The following is a 21102-nucleotide window of genomic DNA, read 5'->3' as shown; positions in this document are numbered from 1 at the left end:
ACCTCTCAGTAACTGGGGACCTGGCCTGCCTTGCCTACTGAGCTTGGGGGAAGATTGGATGCAGATGAGTTGATTATATTCCGTGAAGTAATAGCTTACCACCTGCCAGGGTTTAAACTACTTTTGCAGCATCACTTCACCTGTGGAGTCTTTGAAATTTTGCTTTCTTGGGGAAAAAACTAGGTAAGAGAAGGCCGTTTTTTAACAAGTTAGCATCCTCTCCCTCCCTTACAAGTTGGTGCAAAAGATCAGGCTCTGACTCCATTGAACTGCACCTTCGCATCAAAATAGAAGAAGAAGAAGAAAGGGACAATGGCTCTGAGTGGAAACTGTAGTCGTTATTATCCTCGAGAACAAGGGGCTGCGGTTCCCAACTCCTTCCCTGAGGTTGTGGAGCTGAATGTTGGGGGTCAAGTTTATTTCACTCGTCATTCCACATTAATAAGCATCCCTCATTCCCTCCTGTGGAAAATGTTTTCCCCAAAGAGAGACACAGCTAACGATCTAGCCAAGGACTCCAAGGGAAGGTTTTTCATTGATAGAGATGGATTCTTGTTCCGTTATATTCTGGACTATCTCAGGGACAGGCAGGTGGTCCTGCCTGATCACTTTCCAGAAAGGGGAAGACTGAAAAGGGAAGCTGAGTACTTCCAGCTCCCAGACTTGGTCAAACTCCTGACCCCTGATGAAATCAAGCAAAGCCCAGATGAATTCTGCCATAGTGACTTTGAAGATGCCTCCCAAGGAAGTGACACGAGAATATGCCCCCCTTCCTCACTACTCCCTGCTGACCGCAAGTGGGGTTTTATTACTGTGGGTTACAGGGGGTCCTGCACCATGGGCAGAGAGGGGCAGGCAGATGCCAAGTTTCGGAGAGTTCCCCGGATTTTGGTTTGTGGAAGGATTTCCTTGGCAAAGGAGGTCTTTGGAGAAACTTTGAACGAGAGCAGAGACCCTGACAGAGCCCCAGAAAGATACACCTCCAGATTTTATCTCAAATTCAGGCATCTGGAAAGGGCTTTTGATATGTTGTCAGAATGTGGATTCCACATGGTGGCCTGTAACTCCTCAGTGACAGCATCTTTCGTCAACCAATACACAGATGACAAGATCTGGTCAAGTTACACTGAGTACGTCTTCTATCGTAAGTACCATGGGTTCTTTTTGTTTTTTCATGTGTATGGATCCTCTTAACAGAAATATATGTCTGCATGTTCAGTCTATGTCTGAGGAATACTATTTTGGTTCTTTTTTTTAACCCTTGAGGTACAGCTAGAAGATTAGAGGTTATAGTCAGCTTTCATGTCTTACCTAAGACAACGTTTGTTTTTCCAGTCACAGGATATTTATAAAATATTTATTTTATAATATTTATATAAATATTTATTTAAATATTTAAAAATATTTAAAGAATCACAGAATATTTAAAGGCCTCAAAAATCACAAGATGCAAATGATATTGGTATAGGTAATATGTGGAATGAAAACAGGCATGTATGTCTCTGTCAGATACTGAATCGTGAACATAAGAACATTAGAATTTAGCTGTTGGTCCACAGGAGGTTGATAGACTCAGAGTGGCTGAAGTGCTGCTCTCTATTCTTTTATCTAACTTTGGGGTCTCTTAAGCTGGTTGCTGAAGACTGGCTTTCATGGGGGCATTGAAAACACAAATGGATGTTGCACTGAATGACTTGATCTTGGCTAGATGGCAGCATAGACTGACGAAAGACCCCCTTCCCCCCCACCCCAAGTCTGAAATTTGCTTTTCTAGGCTTTACAGTTTTGTGATTTGATTCCTTAGCAATTTGTACTGAGATATGAGTTGCAGTGCAGACTTAATTAAGTTGAGCTTCATTTAGGAGTCATCTAAAAGGAATGAATCCTTGAGAATTGTCAGTCACATGCAGTCATCTTCAGATAGCTGAGGTGATGGAATCACTGACATAAAAGGAAACCAGAAGGGAAAAAAGAAAGGAAACAATTGTACCTTTAAATTGTGCCTTTAAAGTAAGAGTTTGTTAGAGGTCAGTCCATTTGTTTAAATGACTGTACAGAATGCCTTGTTTTAAGAAATGGCATTATTCTAAATATAAGCCATTGATCTCCGAAAGGAGAACAATCAATCAATCTGTAAAGTTTAGTGCTTGATGAACTGATGATTTTCAACAGGTCTGGGAGTTGGGTGAAGTGAATTCCGTAAGAAATATGTTTCCAGTTTTTCTCTATTCTTATTTTAAGGCAAATCCATAAATTTTGAGGATTAAAATATCTAAATGTCTTTACACATAAAGATACGACTGAATTTCCTGGACTGGTTTTTGCCTACAGTTGTGTTTATTCATTTGGAGATGGTGCTGGGAACCTTGGTGACAAGGCCTGTGGGAAGCCGAGTTGCTCTCTACTGGGTTATCACACATTTGGTTTTTGGAAGTGAAGACAAATGGATTGTATAGAAAGAACAGCCTGTGTAGAAAAATGAAATCAGCCAGCAGTTCAGTAGCGTTCTGGAACAAGCATTATTTGGTCCAATATCCCTACCTATGGCCTTTATCTGTAATCTGTACCTTCCTCTATGTTGGAACTTAGTTGCCAGATTCTGCTTTCTTCCTTCTGGTGAATTTTCCACTAGTATAGAGATAAGGCTTTAGCTTTTTAGTTTTCTACAAAGGAGTGTGACATTATCTGTGATTCTGTAGAATAAATATCTTCTAACTTTTGGGGGAAAAAATGCATCATAGAGTTTAAATCTAGGTGTGTGATATTTACCTTGTTCTCCAATTTCTAATATTTGAAAACAGCCTCTTAAGAAGCTTCAGTCAAATAAAAGAAAACCTACCAAGCATAGCCCCTCAAAAAGACTACACTTGATTCTAATCACTTGCTCATCTAAATGATACCCAGAATCTGAGTGTATTTGCCTACTAGCTCAGTGACATTTCTGTGTTCATCAGAGACTCATCCATATAACACTATGTCCTTTTTAGATTGCTCTCAACAGACTCTGTTCTCTGATCATATAATCACTTCTTTCTTTGTTGGGTTGCTGAGAGGTTGCCAAGGTTTGCTCTCCATCACTCCATGGACAGGCTAGCACAAATGTACAGCAGCTTCATATTGCACAGCACATATACTGCATATGATATACTTGCCCTTTGTACCTAACAAACAACCAGAGCTAAGTGTTAACTCTTCCTCTGTCTTAAGATCAATAAAACTGGCTGCTGTCTTTCTAAGGTGCATGACAGCTTCCGTGCAGCTGCTTAGGCATAATTATTTAATTAGAAGCTGCCAACTGTGCCTCTATAACCAAATTCATCAAGCTGTTGTGCTCAGGTTAATGGGACAAAACTACAGGAGGTGCTCTAAAGCAGGGAGTTGCTTGTATGCAAAGATGCTCCGAGCCCTGCCAATCAACCAACTGTGAGCACCAAGCCACCGCTCGCTTTGCAGAGGGTGTGGAGCCCAAAAGCCACCACCTGCCAGCCAGATCCGAAGGGGCAGTGTGTGTCTCTGGTGAGCACCTCCCCCAACCTCAAAAAAACCAACCAACCAACCAACTAACAGAAAAGATGCTCTTTGCCGGGGAACTCAACTTCCTCCTATGTTATAAAAATATCTGTAGATAAAGACATAGATATGTAGTGACAAACTTCTTGGGTCCAAGTAATTGACTCCAAGCAATTAGACTCTTCTAATAACCAAGGGATAATGCAGAGTCACTTTGTCTGGATCCAGATCACAGTAAAAAATGAACAGCAAGAAATTAATACATTGCATATGGTGGTTGACAGTCATGGGGAAAGACCCCTTCTTCCTCTGTTTGCCTAATTTTCTTCCAGATTTTCCAAGGGGAAATTGGGAAATCTGTCAATTATTAACAGGTTAGATTCTTGCCTCATTCAGTCTTCATGTGGACCTAGAATTGATGGTCAACATCAGGCAGTTTTGACTGAGTGTTTTGTTATTGCAGAACTACAAACAATTAAAGTCAACCCATGTTTGTGTGTGTTCAAAAGGGCAGCAAGAAAGGTGTTTGTCTACATTGCTTACACACCAAAATATGCGAGATACTGTGGATTATGATTCACTTATCAGCAACTGAAAAAATGTGAGTGATATAGGAAGTAAAGAAATGTCTGTCCTAGGATTGCCTCACAAAGTATTTTAATTAAAAAAAAACGAGAAGGTACTTTTCCACCTTTCTCACCCAACTAGGTAAATAATTACCTCTGTTTTCTCTCCAAGTGTTATATGGAAGGCAATATCATAAACATCAGAGGATGCCTTCTTGATTTATCTCTAGATGAAATGAGATCTAAGTAATTTGGAAACAAGAAGTCCTGATATTGAACTCAATAGCCGTTCACACCACTTAGGAACAAAATCACAGGTGCGTGGAAATAAATGAACCTCTTATTAGCCCTCTTCCAGTGCCCTAGGGAAGCTTGCTCTTGGTTGGAGAAAATTAAGTACATTTCCTTAATCCTACTCATGAGTGAGTTACTTCAGACAAATGCCTGAAACCATTCAGATTCAAAGGCACTTGCCTCTAATAGAACTGTGATAACATGACCACAAATAGGGAGTTTAATTCATAGGATCCAAAAACATAAAGTATGAGTTCTATGAATTACGGAGACACCAATTCATTGCCTTTTCAACAGATTACTGCTTGTACATTTTTACCTTTTTTCTCTTTACTTGGTTTTCTTAAATTTAAAGGGTTGTTTCCACACAAGTTTCTAAATTGCTTTATATACACAGTATATATCTTCAGGGTGGTTGATTGAGATGGAGTGTTGGAGAAAAGTAGATCAGGAAATGATTTCTTTTTTTTTTTGCGGTACGCGGGCCTCTCCCTGCCGTGGCCTCTCCCGTTGCGGAGCACAGGCTCCGGACGCGCAGGCTCAGCGGCCATGGCTCACGGGCCCAGCCGCTCCGCAGCATGTGGGATCTTCCTGGACCAGGGCACGAACCCATGTTCCCTGCATCGGCAGGCGGACTCTCAACCACTGCGCCACCAGGGAAGCCCAGGAAATGATTTCTCACTTAGAATTCAGCTGCATGACCTTGTATTGGGAAGAAATGGTGGTTCTGGCCATTGTGAATAAATGACCCAGTTGATTTTAGAAGCTTCCATAAGAGGGTGTGTTTTTAAAGGAAAACAGGTGGAAAAGCATCTATCTTGAAATGATTCTAGCTCTTTTTTTCCTGTTTCCTCAAAAGTTACCAATGATAGCTTCAGTTTTTATTGTCCATGGAAATATGATGTTGGCACATTCAAAATGAAGCCACAGAACAATGAAGTCCAAACTGTGAGGGTGTGATCTTTACCACACCTGCCTCTCCTCTTTCTGTGATGTTTTTCTGTCTTTTCCATCTAAGATGTTCTCTGTTCCTCTTCCTTTAGTCATTCCTGCTTTCAAGTTCTCTCGCTATGCCATAATCAAGACGTCAGTAAAAATTCTGTTCTGTCATTTTATTTAGAATATTTTCAAGGCATGGCGTTACTTTTTTCAGAGGTTTTTATACATAAGAAACCTTTTAATAACTGTGGATCCAGTGACTTTGTATCCCAAAGGGAGTGTTCTTAAGACTTGAGCCTTCTTGATTATAATTTAAATATATAGCATAATCTAAGTATAAGGCTTCATCATGAAGTTGGTTTAGACCCTGCTTGGGCAGATATTGGTTGGTGATGATGATGATAAAAGAAAGGGGTAGTGGGTATCATTTTTTCTTATCTCTTTAAGATGCTGTTCTCCGACCGTTGGGCTCAACGTAACAGGGATATAAGCATGTTAGTAAAATATCCTATTATGCCATTTTCACTTTCATGCCAAACAAGGTATATTACCTGAGCCCAGTTCCTTGTAGGAGATGATTTGAATTGTTTCTTCCTAGGTCTCTGGCATCCTGAATGAATTTGGCAGCAAGAGAAGTGTCAGTATGTAGGCAGAAAGGGGGAGATCTCTGTGATTGCCCCCAAGTACCTCAATATATTAAAAACGTATGTAGGGCTTCCCTGGTGGCGCAGTGGTTGAGAGTCCGCCTGCCGATGGAGGGGACACGGGTTCGTGCCCCGGTCTGGGAAGATCCCACATGCCGCGGAGTGGCTGGACCCATGAGCCATGGCCGCTGAGCCTGCGCGTCCGGAGCCTGTGCTCCGCAACGGGAGAGGCCACAACAGTGAGAAGCCCGCATACCGCAAAAAAAAAAAAAAAAAGTATGTATACAATTGGAAAGAGAAGACCAAATGATTTTGATAGCCTAAGGAGGTTTAGATCTTACCAAAGGAATTAGAGATAGAAATAGCTGAGAATGTGCCACACAGAGCTCCATTTGGAACACCTCCAAACGCAAACCATGGAGAGGAGTGACTGGGCATAGAAGAGAGTACCAGTCCGATGCACAGAAAACAGTTCTTCAGAAATGTAGAGGTGATGCTCAGTCTCTGCATCATAGCTGACTATTGCTCTTTTTCTTTGGTCTTTGCTCTAGCTTTCCTCAAATACTGCGTTTCTTGGCAAGTCAGCTAAAACATGTTAGTATGGAAATTTTCAAACACATCCAAATGTAGAGAAACCCAGCTCCAAAAATTACAGTGATCATTACAAGACTAATCTTGGTTCATATATATTCCTACCTACTTTCTCCTCTGTCTGCACTGGATTCTTTTGAAACAAATTTTAGAAGTCAGTCATTTCATTCATCCACAAACACTATACTATATGTTTCTAAAATAAAATGAATTTTAAGATATGTAACAATACCATTATCACATACAAAATTAATAATTCTTGAATATCTTCTAATATCTAGTTGGTGTTCAAACTTCTTTGATTTTCTCACAATATTTTTTTTAAAGTTGTCAAACTCTTGTTTGAATCAAGAGTCAAATGAGGTCCATCCATTATCTTTTATTGCTATTTATTTTCTCTTTCAAAATTAGAAAAATATTGCATATGGCATATATGAAAAAGTGGCAATAATATTAAATCTCTTTTAATTTCTCCCTCCCTCCCTCCTTTTCCCTTGCTCCCTTTTTCTCTCACTCCCTCTTTCTTTCTTTTCTTTTTCAATCTATTTGTTTGAAGAAACCAAGTTATTTGTCTTGGCGAATGTCTGGCACTCCGGGTTTCGCTCATCCATCTCTGTGATCTCTGTGATGTTATTGACACATTTTTTTTCTTACCCCTGTATTTTCTGTACATTTGTTCAAGCTAAACACCAGATTCTAAGGCTTGATCAGATTCAGGTTCAGAATTTCTTGCAAGAAATCTTCACAAGCGTTGGCAGGTCCATTTTTTTTTTTTTTTTTTTTCGCGGTACGCGGGCCTCTCACTGTTGTGGCCTCTCCCGTTGCGGAGCACAGGCTCTGGACGCGCAGGCTCAGCGGCCATGGCTCACGGGCCTAGCCGCTCCGCGGCATGTGGGATCCTCCCAGACCGGGGCACGAACCCGTATCCCCTGCATCGGCAGGCGGACTCTCAACCACTGCGCCACCAGGGAGGCCCGGCAGGTCCATTTTTAATTTGCTTTGACAGATTGAAATGCTATCTGCTTTGGAGGCAAGGGAGGGATCTCTCCTTATTGTTTTTCTTTTTTTTTAAATAAAATTTTCCATTAAAAAAATTTATTTGTTTTATTTATTTATTTTTGGCTGTGTTGGGGTCTTTGTTGCCACTTGTGGGCTTTCTCTAGTTGCGGCGACTGGGGGCTACTCTTTCTTGCAGTGCGCGGGCTTCTCATTGCAGTGGCTTCTCTTGTTGCAGAGCACGGGCTCTAGGTGCACAGGCTTCAGTAGTTGTGGTGCGTGGGCTCAGTAGTTGTGGCTCGCAGGCTCTAGAGCACAGGCTCAGTAGTTGTGGCACATGGGCTTAGTTGTTCCACGGCATGTGGGATCTTCCCGGATCATGGCTCGAACCCGTGTCCCCTGCATTGGCAGGCGGATTCTTAACCACTGCGCCGCCAAGGAAGCCCTGTTAGTTTTTTCATGATCATCATATGGACAAATAGCAATTGGGATCTGTTCTCTCCATTGTTCAAGTTGATTCTGACGACACAGCAGGCAATAAAAGAGGCTCCAGTTTTTCCTTCTAGTCATCCAACAACTATCTAGTATTCCACTGCTGTTCCTGTCATTAGGCCGGGCTACCATCAGGGGTGCAGTGAACCTACCAAGATGTGCACTGGCTCCTGTTGACTGGGAGGAAGAATCATTCTGAGTGGGAAAGTTTGCCTCCTGGCTATTCTAATTTTGTATTCTGGGATTCTTTCAACTGTGCGGAAGCTCCACTGAACTCATCGTGTACGTTCTCAAACCTCTTCTCTCCTTGTGTTCCTTATCTCAGTAAATGGATTCATCAGTTGCCCAGTTCCCCAGGGAAGAATAAAACCTGAGTGGCTCTTCTTTCTCCCTAACCATTTCTCCAGTCTCCAAGTCCTATTGGTTCTTTTCCTACATCCGTCTCGAATCCGTCCATTTCTTCCCGTCTCCACTGATGCTACCCAGCCCACTGGCATTGCTTTTCTAGATTATTACAAAGAAACTGAAACTGTCCTTCCCACCCATATCTGGTGTTGTCCCATTTGGGTCTCCTCTTCCTGCTGCAAAAATGGTGAGATTTCTAAAATGTGAGCCTGACCATGTCACTCCTTAACGTGAATCACAGCTCTTGGTGGAATGACCTCTGCTTCTGTCCTTAGCCTCTTCTGTTGCCCTCCCACCCGTTACATTTTTAACCTCAGCTCTACCCCATTTCTTTTAGCTCTTCAATGCTGTTATACACTTGCTTCTTCAGTTTTGTACATAATGTTCCCTGTGCCTGGAACTGTGCCTTCACCCGCTTTGATTACATACTTCAGGTCCCAATCTAGAGGTTCCTTTTATGGGAAGCCTTTCTAGCCCACCATATCTAGATTAGGCGCCTCTTATCTTTGCTCCATAGGATCCTATTTTCCATTACTGTGGCACAAATAATACTGTATTATACTTTCTTATTTAACTGTTTCTGTAACATTAGACTGCAAGCTCTCTGAAGGTAGGAACTGTGTCGGTCACTTTCATCATGATATACCTGGCACAGAACCTGGCAAAAATGTAGGCACTCCATAAATATTTCTCAAAAAAGGAAACTAAATGCCCACTGCAGACTTTTGTTTTGGTCATAGGTGCCAGTGTCTTGCATATACCATTACATTATCTCTTAACAGAACTGGAGAGCAATGATAGTGTGATTGCTCTGGTGTGACTGGTCATAATGATGGCATTTCCTAACTTCCACTGAGTTCTTCAGGTGCTGGGCTAAGCACTTTAATTTTTATTTTTTGAATTTAATTTAATTTATTTTTTTATAGAGCAGGTTCTTATTAGTCATCCATTTTATACACATCAGTGTATACATGTCAATCCCAATCTCCCAATTCATACCCCCCCCCCAGCCACTTTCCCCTCTTGGTGTCCATACGTTTGTTCTCTACATCTGTGTCTCAATTTCTGCCCTACAAACCGGTTCATCTGTACCATTTTGCTAGGTTCCACATACATGCATTAATATATATTTGTTTTTCTCTTTCTGACTTACTTCACTCGGTATGACAGTCTCTAGATCCAGCCACATCTCTACAAATGACACAATTTCGTTCCTTTTTATGGCTGAGTAATATTCCATTGTATATATGTTCCACACCTTCTTTATCCATTCATCTGTTGGTGGACATTTAGGTTGCTTCCATGACCTGGCTATTATAAATAGTGCTGCAGTGAACATTGGGGTGCATGTGTCTTTTTGAATTATGCTTTTCTCTGGGTATATGCCCAGTAGTGGGATTGCTGGGTCATATGGTAATTCTATTTTTAGTTTTTTAAGGAATCTCCATACTGATCTCCATAGTGGCTGTATCAATTTACATTCCCACCAACAGTGCAAGAGGGTTGCCTTTTCTCCACACCCTCTCCAGCATTTGTTGTTTGTAGATTTTCTGATGATGCCTATTCTAACTGGTGTGAGGTGATACCTCATTGTAGTTTTGATTTGCATTTCTCTAATAATTAGTGATGTTCAGTAGCTTTTCATGTGCTTCTTGGCCATCTGTATGTCTTCTTTGGAGAAATGTTTATTTAAGTCTTCTGCCCATTTTTGGATTGGGTTCTTTGTTTTTTAAATATTGAGCTTCATGAGCTGTGTATATATTTTGGAAATTAATCCTTTGTCTGTTGATTCATTTGCAAATATTTTCTCCCATTCTGAGGGTTGCCTTTCATCTTGTTTGTAGTTTTCTTTGCTTTACAAAGCTTTTAAGTTTCATTAGGTCCCATTTGTTTATTCTTGTTTTTATTTCCATTACTCTAGGAGGTGGATCAAAAAAGATCTTGCTGTGATTTATGTCAAAGAGTGTTCTTCCTCCATATTCCTCTAAGAGTTTTATAATGTCTGCTCTTACATTTAGGTCTCTAATGCATTTGGAGTTTATTTTTTTGTATGGTGATAAGGAGTGTTCTAATTTCATTCTTTTACATGTGGCTGTCCAGTTTTCCCAGAACCACTAATTGAAGAGACTGTCTTTTCTCCATTGTATATACTTGCCTCCTTTGTCATAGATTAGTTGACCATAGGTGCATGGGTTTATCTGTGGGCTTTCTATCCTGTTCCATTGATCTATATTTCTGTTTTTGCGCCAGTACCATATTGTCTTGATTACTGTAGCTTTGTAGTATAGTCTGAAGTCAGGGAGCCTGATTTCTCCAGCTCAGTTTTTTTCCCTCAAGACTGCTTTGGCTATTTGGGTCTTTTGTGTCTCCATACAAATTTTAAGATTTTTTGTTCTAGTTCTGTAAAAAATGCCATTAGTAATTTGATAGGGATTGCATTGAATCTGTAGATTGCTTTGGGTAGTATAGTCATTTTCACAATATTTTTTCTTCCAATCCAAGAAAATGGTATATCTCTCCATCTGTTTATGTCATCTTTGATTTCTTTCATCAGTGTCTTATAGTTTTCTGAGTGCAGGTATTTTACCTCCTTATGCAGGTTTATTCCTAGGTATTTTATTCTTTTTGTTGCAATGGTAAATGGGAGTGTTTCCTTAATTTCTCTTTCTGATCTTTCTTTGTTAGTGTATAGGAATGAAAAAGACTTCTGTGCATTAATTTTGTACCCTGCAACTTTACCAAATTCATTGATTAGCTCTAGTAGTTTTCTGGTGGCATCTTTAGGATTCTCTATGTATAGTATCATGTCATCTGAAAACAGTGACAGTTTTACTTCTTCTTTTCCAATTTGTTTTCCTTTTATTTCTCTTTCTTCTCTGTTTGCCGTGGCTAGGACTTCCAAAACTATGTTGAATGACAGTGGTGAGAGTGGATATCCTTGTCTTGTTCCTGATCTTAGAGGAAATGGTTTCAGTTTTTCACCATTGAGAATGATGTTTGCTGTGGGTTTGTTGTATATGGCCTTTATTATGTTGAGGTAGGTTCCCTCTCTGGCCACTTTCTGGAGAGTTTTTATCATAAATGGGTGTTGAATTTTTTCAAAAGCTTTTTCTACATTTATTGAGATGATCATATGGTTTTTCTTCTTCAATTTGTTAGTATGGTATATCACATTGTTTGATTTGCATATATTGACGAATCCTTGCATCCCTGGGATAAATTCCACTTTATCGTGGTGTATGATCCTTTTAATGTGTTGTTGGATTCTGTTTGCTAGTATTTTGTTGAGGATTTTTGCATCTATATTCATCAGTGATATTGGTCTGTAATTTTCCTTTTTTTAGTATCTCTTTCTGGTTTTTGTATCAGGGCGATGGTGGCCTCGTAGAATGAGTTTGGGAGTGTTCCTTCTTCTGCAATTTTTTGGAAGAGTGAGAAGGATGGGTGTTAACTCTTCTCTAAATGTTTGATAGAATTCGCCTGTGAAGCCATCTGGTCCTGGACTTCTGTTGGTTGGAAGATTTTTAATCACAGTTTCAATTTCATTACTTGTGATTGGTCTGTTCATATTTTCTGTTTCTTCCTGGTTCAGTCATGGAAGGTTATACCTTTCTAAGAATTTGTCCATTTTTCCAGGTTGTCCATTTTATTGGCATAGAGTTGCTTGTAGTAGTCTCTTATGATGCTTTGTATTTCTGTAGTGTCTGTTGTAACTTCTTTTTCATTTCTAATTTTATTGATTTGAGTCCTCTCCCTCTTTTTCTTGATGAGTCTGACTAATGGTTTATCAATTTCGTTTATCATCTCAAAGAACCGGCTTTTAGTTTTATTGATCTTTGCTACTGTTTTCTTCGTTTCTATTTCATTTATTTCTGCTCTGATCTTTATGATTTCTTTCCTTCTGCTGACTTTAGGTTTTATTTGTTCTCCTTTCTCTAGTTCCTTTAGGTGTAAAGTTAGATTGTTATTTGAGATTTTTCTTGTTTCTTGAGGTAGAATTGGGTTGCTATAAACTTCCCTCTTAGAACTGCTTTTGCTGCATCCCATAGGTTTTGGGTCATTGTGTCTCCATTGTCATTTGTTTCTAGGTATTGTTTTATTTCCTCTTTGATTTCTTCAGTGATCTCTTGGTTATTTAGTAACATATTGTTTAGCCTTCATGTGTTTGTGTTTTTTATGTTTTTTCCCCTGTAATTGATTTCTAATCTCATAGCGTTGTGGTCAGAAAAGATGATTGATATGATTTCAATTTTCTTAAATTTACCAAGGCTTGATTTGTGACCCAAGATGTGATCTGTCCTGGAGAATGTTATGTGTACACTTGAGAAGAAAGAGTAATCTGCTGTTTTTGGATGGAATGTCCTATAAATATCAATTAAATCTGTCTGGTCTCTTGTGTCATTTAAAGCTTGTGTTTCCTTATTAATTTTCTGTCTGGATGATCTGTCCATAGGTGTAAGTGAGGTGTTAAAGTCCCCCTTTATTATTGTGTTAGTGTTGATTTCCTCTTTTATAGCTGTTAGCAGTTGCCTTATGTATTGAGGTGCCCCTATGTTGGGTGTTTATTTATTTATAATTGTTATATCTTCTTCTTGGATTGATCCCTTGATCATTATGTAGTGTCCTTCCTTGTCTCTTGTAATATTCTATATTTTAAAGTCTATTTTATCTGATATGAGTATTGCTACTCCAGGTTTGTTTTGATTTTCATTTTCATGGAATATCTTTTTCCATCCCCTCACTTTCAGTCTGTATGTGTCCCTAGGTCTGAGATGAGTCTCTTGTAGACAGCATATATATGGGTCTTGTTTTTGTATCTATTCTGCGAGCTTGTGTCTTTTGGTTGGAGCATTTAATCCGTTCACGTTTAAGGTAATTATTTATATGTATGTTCCTCTTACCATTTTCTTAATTGTTATGGGTTTGTTTTTGTAGGTCCTTTTTTTTTTTTTTTTTTTCTTTGCAGTATGCGGGCCTCTCAGTGCTGTGGCCTCTCCCGTTGCGGAGCACAGGCTCCGGATGCACAGGCTCAGCGGCCATGGCTCACGGGCCTAGCCACTCCGCGGCATGTGGGATCTTCCCGGACTGGGGCACGAACCCGTGTCCCCAGCATCGGCAGGCGGACTCTTAACCACTGCGCCACCAGGGAAGCCCTGTAGGTCCTTTTCTTCTCTTGTGTTTCCCACTTAGAGAAGTTCCTTTAGCATTTGTTGTAGAGCTGGTTTGGTGGTGCTGAATTCTCTTAGCTTTTGCTTGTCTGTAAAGCTTTTGATTTCTCCATCGAATCTGAATGAGATCCTTGCTGGGTAGAGTAATCTTGGTTGTAGTTTCTTCCCTTTCATCACTTTAAATATATTGTGCCACTCCCTTCTGGCTTGTAGAGTTTCTGCTGAGAAATTAGCTGTTAACCTTATGGGAGTTCCCTTGTATGTTATTTGTCGTTTTTCCCTTGTTGCTTTTAATAATTTTTCTTTGTCTTTAATTTTTGTCAGTTTGATTACTATGTGTCTCGGCATGTTTCTCCTTGGGTTTAACCTGCCTGGGACTCTCTGCAATTCCTGGACTTGGATGGCTATTTCCTTTCCCATGTTAGGGAAGTTTTTGACTATAATCTCTTCAAATATTTTCTTGAGTCCTTTGTCTCTCTCTTCTCCTTCTGGGACCCCTATAATGTGAATGTCATTGCATTTAATGTTTTCCCAGAGGTCTCTTAGGCTGTCTTCATTTCTTCTCATTCTTTTCTCTTTATTCTGTTCTGTAGCAGTGAATTCCACCATTCTGTCTTCCAGGTCACTTCTCCGTTTTTCTGCCTCAGTTATTCTGCTATTTATTCCTTCTCGTGTATTTTTCATTTCAGTTATTGTATTGCTCATCTCTGTTTGTTTGTTCTTTAATTCTTCTAGGTGTTTGTTCTGTAATTCTTCTAAGTCTTTGTTAAACATTTCTTGCATCTTCTTGATCTTTGCCTCCATTTTTTTCCCGAGGTCCTGGATCATCTTCACTATCATTATTCTGAATTCTTTTTCTGGAAGTTTGCCTATCTCCACTTCATTTAGTTGTTTTTCTGAGGTTTTATCTTGTTCCTTCATGTGGTACAAAGTCCTCTGCCTTTTCATTTTGCCTATCTTTCTGTGAATGTGGTTTTCCTTCCACAGGCTACAGAATTGTAGTTCTTCTTGCTTCTACTGTCTGCCCTCTCAGGGTTAAGCACTTTACATACAAATTGGAATTCTCCCTGAAAGATGCTCTGCTCTTAGCACCTGCACAAAGATTCTAGCTCTGGGGAACTGAGAAAAACACTTTACCAGCAGCGAAGTCTCCTGTGGTTTCCTTTTAGTTGATTCACCTAAGCAGGAGCAAATTGAAGCTGGGAGGGGGTGGGTGGGCAGCATTTAAGGAACAACCCTAGGAGGGACTTGGGATTCAGAAAAGTGCTGCAAAATTGAGAGAGTAACCTCAATAGGAGAAGAGCTCTGCTAGAATGCAAAGTGTGCCGTGAGGCTGGCCAGGTTGCCTTCTTAATCTTCTTACTGCTAAAGGATTCTATCGATATTTCCTCCTTCCCTCCCTTCTTACCACGTTAGCGATCATTCCTTAATGCCAGAGGCAACATAACATGGTGGTTTAGAGCCTGGGTGTTGGAGCCCACACTGCTTGAGTTTGAATTTCTAGCTGTTTGATCACCTGCAAATCACTTGACTTCCATGCCTCAGTTTCCTCACCTGGAAAATGGAGATGGTAACAGTGGTACTTGCCTCATAGGGTTGTTACGAGAATCGAATAGGTTGCTATATATAAAGTGCTGATGACAGCACCTGGCACCCAGGCAATGCTATGAAAATGTTAATAAATAATTACAAGGACCTCTGAGAATGCTGACCTGACAAGATACAGGTCCTTCCTATAAAAAACTTGTGTGATTCTTTATAATAGTCCTCTTGGATACTTTGTTCAGTCTGTTGATTCTATGCATGTTAAACAAACAAACAAAAACATCTAGAAGTAACTTTTAAAGAGGAAATTCAAGCTATTGATTTTAATTGAATCTGAATAAACATAAAAGTAAACCCTTAAGAAAGCTTCCAATTGCAGTAACTCTTTTCTTCCCCCTGGCTATTCCATAATGCAAGTCATTAATAATGGCTTTTCTCCCTACCTTATTTTCAACCTGTGGTTTTTCAGAACCTGGGAGAATATGTGGTAGCATTGAAAATTAAGAATATAATTTAAATTATATATTCAGTCACTGCAGAATTAGAATAACCTTTTAGGAATCTCAGCCTAGAGAGAATTCTCCTTCATGGTGACAGAAAATGGTTACTGAGTACGCCTCCAACAATAAGATCATTTAAATTGCTCCAGAAATGAAAACATTTTTCTTCACACCATGAATAGCTGTTCTATGTGGCTTTGAATGGAAACAAGACTGCTAATGGGGGCTGTTGCTGCGTGACCCGGTCAAAAGCTGCCCCATGTGAAGAAATTCATACTTTTCTACTTTCATTCATCTATCCCATTCTGAAGCAGAAAGTTCTAATAATTTCCACACCCCCGTTTACAGTGACCTTTTATTCTGAGTGTATCTGATATAATGTGATTGTGAACTAGTTACATTGATGAAAATAGCAGGTGACCCATTCTTTATATATAACTTGGTGCACAAGAGACTTTGGTGCTGCTGTATGTTGTGTCTTAGACAATATTGTAGACTGTGGATTGACACTGCTAGGCCACTACATAGAGAAAAGGAGAGCTAGGCTCTGATAACGGTGATTTTTCTGTGAAGGGAGCTTTCTGTGTGTGGAGCAGCAGAGAAATTCTAGTGACTGGGATAAGGGAAATGGGGTGTATGACTGTTAGAGTGTGGCAGAGGCATAAAATCAAAACCAAGGGAGTACTCCAGACTTGGGAAAATGTTGCAGAGCCCTTGACAGAAGAAGAGCTGGCCAACAATGAGAAGTGCATCGAGCACTGGCCAGGCATCACAGCTCATTTTCTTACCGTGTTAAGCATTCAGTTATGTCAGGTGGAGAAATTTTCCTATGGGCACGTGCTTGCACATTTACACTGAAAATGCAAATGGAAAATAAGATTCCATTTGCACTAATTTGCTTTCTAGCCAACTAGGTGAAATCTCTTTTTTTCTTTAAACAGAGGGATACCTGTGTGGAGCTGTACATCTTGCCAAGCTGCCGTGAAATAGCACGATGTTCATTCCTATTTGCATAAGAAAAGCATGCCTTAGAAAATAGCAGAGTTGCTTGGCTTTTCTGGATAAATACTCCTGTGGTCTGGAGCAGTAATGACTAATGCTATAATGTGTGATGCTTTAAAATTTTAAAGGCCATTTTCAGGCCTTTGGATGCTCAGTAATGTAAAATACTTATTTGGGAAGATCTGATTGCTTCATACTCACTGAGGACCTGTCTTTTTTTTTTTTTTTTTTTTTTTTTTTTTTTTTTTTTTGCAGTACGCGGGCCTCTCACTGTTGTGGCCTCTCCCGTTGCGGAGCACAGGCTCCGGACGCGCAGGGTCAGCGGCCATGGCTCACGGGCCCAGCCGCTCCGCGGCATGTGGGATCTTCCCGGACCAGGGCACGAACCCGTGTCCTCTGAATCGGCAGGCGGACTCTTAGCCACTGCGCCACCAGGGAAGCCCAGGACCTGTCTTATATAAAGTACCTTTTTTGTTTTTTGTAGGGTTGTCCAGATGAGTTGGGTAGCAAATATCATATGTGTATGCAAAGAATTGAGATCCTGATTCACAAAGTCCTCATGCTCATGATTTTCTAGTACTTCTCCACAATCTGCCAGGGAAGTGATTCACAATGTGCACAGGCCTCATGGATTGGAAACTGAAGGCCTTTCCAGCCTTTCATCATCTGCATCCTTTTACACAGACAAAAAATAAAACATAGCAAGATGTGTGATCTAGTTTTATACCAAGATAGTGCCATCCCTTCATCAGAATGACCTCCTTTAATAGGCAGAGTCCATCCCACCTCTGTTGCTTGTACAGAATTCTGATCGCTACCTTCTGGCCATGCAAATACATGCCAGACCCTGGGATGTTGCTATGCCTTTGCTTTTGTGTGTGTTAGGTTCCTAAACATCTCTGCAATGGTTGGCTTATACATTCCTTCTAGAATGTATTTTGAACACCTACTGTGCACCTGAGGCTGCATGCAGTTCCAGGGATTCACCTGTGAATGAGAAGCATGTGGTCAGTGTTCTCATGGAGCTCATTGTTTAGGGAGAGATTAGACTAGTAAATGGGCAATTTCAATATTGTGTGATGGGTAAGTGTAAATTGATTTGAGGATAGAGAGGGGACTTTTTTTTTTTTTTTTGCGGTACATGGGCCTCTCACTGTTGTGGCCTCTCCCGTTGCGGAGCACAGGCTCCGGACGCGCAGGCTCAGTGGCCATGGCTCACGGGCCCAGCCGCTCCGCGGCATGTGGGATCTTCCCGGACCGGGGCACGAACCCGTGTCCCCTGCATCGGCAGGTGGACTCTCAACCACTGCGCCACCAGGGAAGCCCTGTAGTCTCTTTTTATAATGATTCTCAAAATGGTGTCATGATTATTATTTTAACGTTAAGGATTACCAATTTGCCTTGCCAATCTCATGCATAACTCTTTTTCAGTAACTACCCCAGTGCTGAACACACAGGAGGTGCTCACTAAGCATTTGTGGACAGAATAAATAAATTCATAACACCACATTTTATTTTTTTATTTTTTAATTTGTTTGCCACACAACACAGCTTGAGGGATCTTAGCTCCCCAACCAGGGATTGAACCCAGGCCTCGGCAACGAAAGCTCAGAGTCCTAACCACTGGACTGCCAGGGAATTCCCCATAACACCACATTTTAAAGAATATTAATTTTATTTTAAAGAAGTAAAATTTAAAAGAAATAAAATTTAAAGAAATAAAATGTGAAATGTAAAATGAATGAAATGTGAAATGAATGAAAATATCAGGTTTACTTGGTACTTACTTTTAACCATGGATGTGCACCCTATGAACGACAGTGAAATTATGGTTGAGTACAGTAACAGCATCAGACCTATCTGGATAAAAACCTTAGTTCCGTCCGTTCCTACCAGGGCACTCTTGAGAGAGTGTCTTAACCTCTTGATACCCCAGAATACTCATCTCTAAAAGGGGAACATGGAAGCTTCTCTCATGGTACTGTAAGGATTAAGCCAAGGTCATGCCATCTTGTTTGCTTGTCTCATTAATATGCAGGCATTTCGTCTCTAGGCTCTTTTGGTTCATCTTACAAATAGGTATGTTTGGATTTGGAAGAAGAAACTGAGAGAATATGGATCTCATGGAGCTGATCTTGCCCATTCTCAAACAAAAGTCAAGCTGCTTCTTGTTGGTTTCCCTATGGACTAATACTATATGTGACCTTAGAGAAAGGGAAAATGCATCACATGACACATTCCTGTAGTCCCCTTGGTATGCTTACTTCTCCTGCTCCTTCTGCAGGCACTGGTCTATCCACAGCACTGTCACACTGCCTTTTGACAGTTATTACAATAGGCCGGTCTGTTTCCCACCTTGAGACACTGCACTTGTGAACTCTTCCTTCTACTCCTTGCCTTTCTGGGTCAGGCTTTAATGGGTTTTCCTTGGAAAGGCCTTCTGTCACCATCCCAGCTGAAGTAGCCAATGTCTTTGTCATTCTCCGTTGAGCTCCGTGTTTCCACCATAGCACTGTTTACATGTGTAAATATTTGCTTGCTTTACTTGTTTATTTCCTCTCTGTGTAGACTGTAAGCTTCATGGGGGCAGGAGCTAGGTACTCTGTTTGTCCTATTCTTATGTATCCATATCACCTAGCACAGTGCCTGGAGCATAGGAGGCACTAACTTACTTTTTCTTTATCCTCCCTACCCCACCATGTAAAATTATAATAGTAGGATTCCCTCTCATGGTGAAGGCAACTGATGATATAGATATAGATATATAGACATATAGATTTGATATACACACACATAAATTATTATATAATCTATCTGTCTCTGGCTAGTGTACTGGAAACAAACATGAGAAACGGAAAAGGGCAAATTAAATCCTGGAAGAATACAAGATGTGGACAGAAGTGGGGAAACTGGCTTCGATACATCACTTACCCTCTCCGACCCTCAGGTACCTCAGCTGTATAACAGGTATAGTGGAACTCATAGGACATGAAGTAGCAAATAATATGACATATGTAAAGTGACTGTTGCTTGATTAGATGTCTGCTGTTAAGGCAGATTTTATCCTAGCTTGAGTGAACACCTAGAGAATGTCTTGAGGAAAGGTAACTCCATCCACAAAGAGAGAGATTAAATCTGCTCATTTAGAAAGTTGTTAAAGCATTTGGATACTCATGGTCAAAAGAAGTAGACAGGCAGGACGTCCCTGGTAGCACAGTGGTTAAGAATCTGCCTGCCATTGCAGGGGACACGGGTTCGAGCCCTGGTCCAGGAAGATCCCACATGCTGCGGGGCAACTAAGCCCGTGCACCACAGCTACTGAGCCTGCGCTCTGGAGCCTGTGATCCACAAGTACTGAAACCCGCGTGCCACAACTACTGAAGCCCGTGTGATTAGAGCCCGTGCTCCGCAACAAAGAGAAGCCCGCACATCACAATGAAGAGTAGCCCCCACTCACTGCAACTAGAGAAAGCCTGCACACAGCAACGAAGACCCAACGCAGCCAAAAATAAATAAATAAACAAATAAATAAATTTGTAAAAAAAAAAAAAAAGTAGACAGGCTTTAATGGGACTGCAGCACCAGCACTATTATTACATAACACTGAGTAGCATAGAATCAAAGATATGTTGGGTCTATTTTGGTCTCCTTTACTTGTGTAATGATCATGCACCTATGGTCTGAAGGTACTGGCTAAAAGGATAAAAACAAATTCCTTATTGAGCCCTGTAAACTGTAACGCTGGATGGGAGCTTGAAGCATATCTTTTACACTAGGAAAAGTACCAACTCGGTTTATAAAATCAGAGCATCCTGGGAGGTAGGGGGATCTCATGGTTTCATGATTCAGTTTCCTCTCACAGCCTCCAGGCTTTAAATGAAGTTCTAGGTAGAAGCCACCACACAGAATCTTTCAAAGTGACACTGTTTTGATTGAAGTAGGAATTGGGTGTGAGTAAGATGTTGCTCCCTATTCCCCCTTTTTTGTGGTGGCCCTTGGGGCAATTCAAGAAACCTAGGGCCTAGTGTAGATGTTTGAAAACTCTAACCCGGACATTCTAAACATATGGTGAGTTTCTGTCTTTTGAAAAATTAGCTTTTTATCTTTTTGGTCAGGTTCTTAGCTGTGTATTCCTTTCTACTTTTTAAATTTTCATTGACTTATGTGTAGTTCTCAGGACAACTCAAAATGAAGGATGGACTGGAGAAAGGCAATTATTAAAAAAGGTAAAGAGCAAAATAAATTAATTTTACCCCTATCTTTGGTATGTTACAGAGAAAGTTACCTTAATTATCCACTTTACATTCTTTCTCTGTAACAACACAAGCAATGGGAGTTACTGCTATTGAAGGAAAGCATGGAAAGTGGTCAGTACTACAGATTTTCTATGTTTTCACCTGGTAGTCTGGAGTTGTTTTATATATTGTGAATAAAGGCTGAGGTTAGTATA

The 21102-nt window shown here is 40.4% G+C and overlaps 1 protein-coding gene across 1 annotated transcript in view; it reads left to right on the top strand.

Moving 5' to 3' along the window:
• Positions 1–312: 312 nt before the first annotated feature.
• Positions 313–21102, top strand: part of KCTD16 (potassium channel tetramerization domain containing 16) — a gene marked incomplete at both ends in the record, with an annotated part of 288776 nt that continues 267986 nt past the window's right edge. Inside the window, one exon of the mRNA XM_079703098.1 lies at positions 313–1144. Coding sequence (XP_079559224.1) covers positions 313–1144 — 832 coding nt within the window. The remainder of the gene's footprint in view (positions 1145–21102) is intronic.

This window comes from Hyperoodon ampullatus, assembly GCF_949752795.1.
Source record: "Hyperoodon ampullatus genome assembly, chromosome: 4".
NCBI lineage: Eukaryota > Metazoa > Chordata > Mammalia > Artiodactyla > Ziphiidae > Hyperoodon > Hyperoodon ampullatus.
This window is presented reverse-complemented; position numbering and strand designations above follow the sequence as displayed.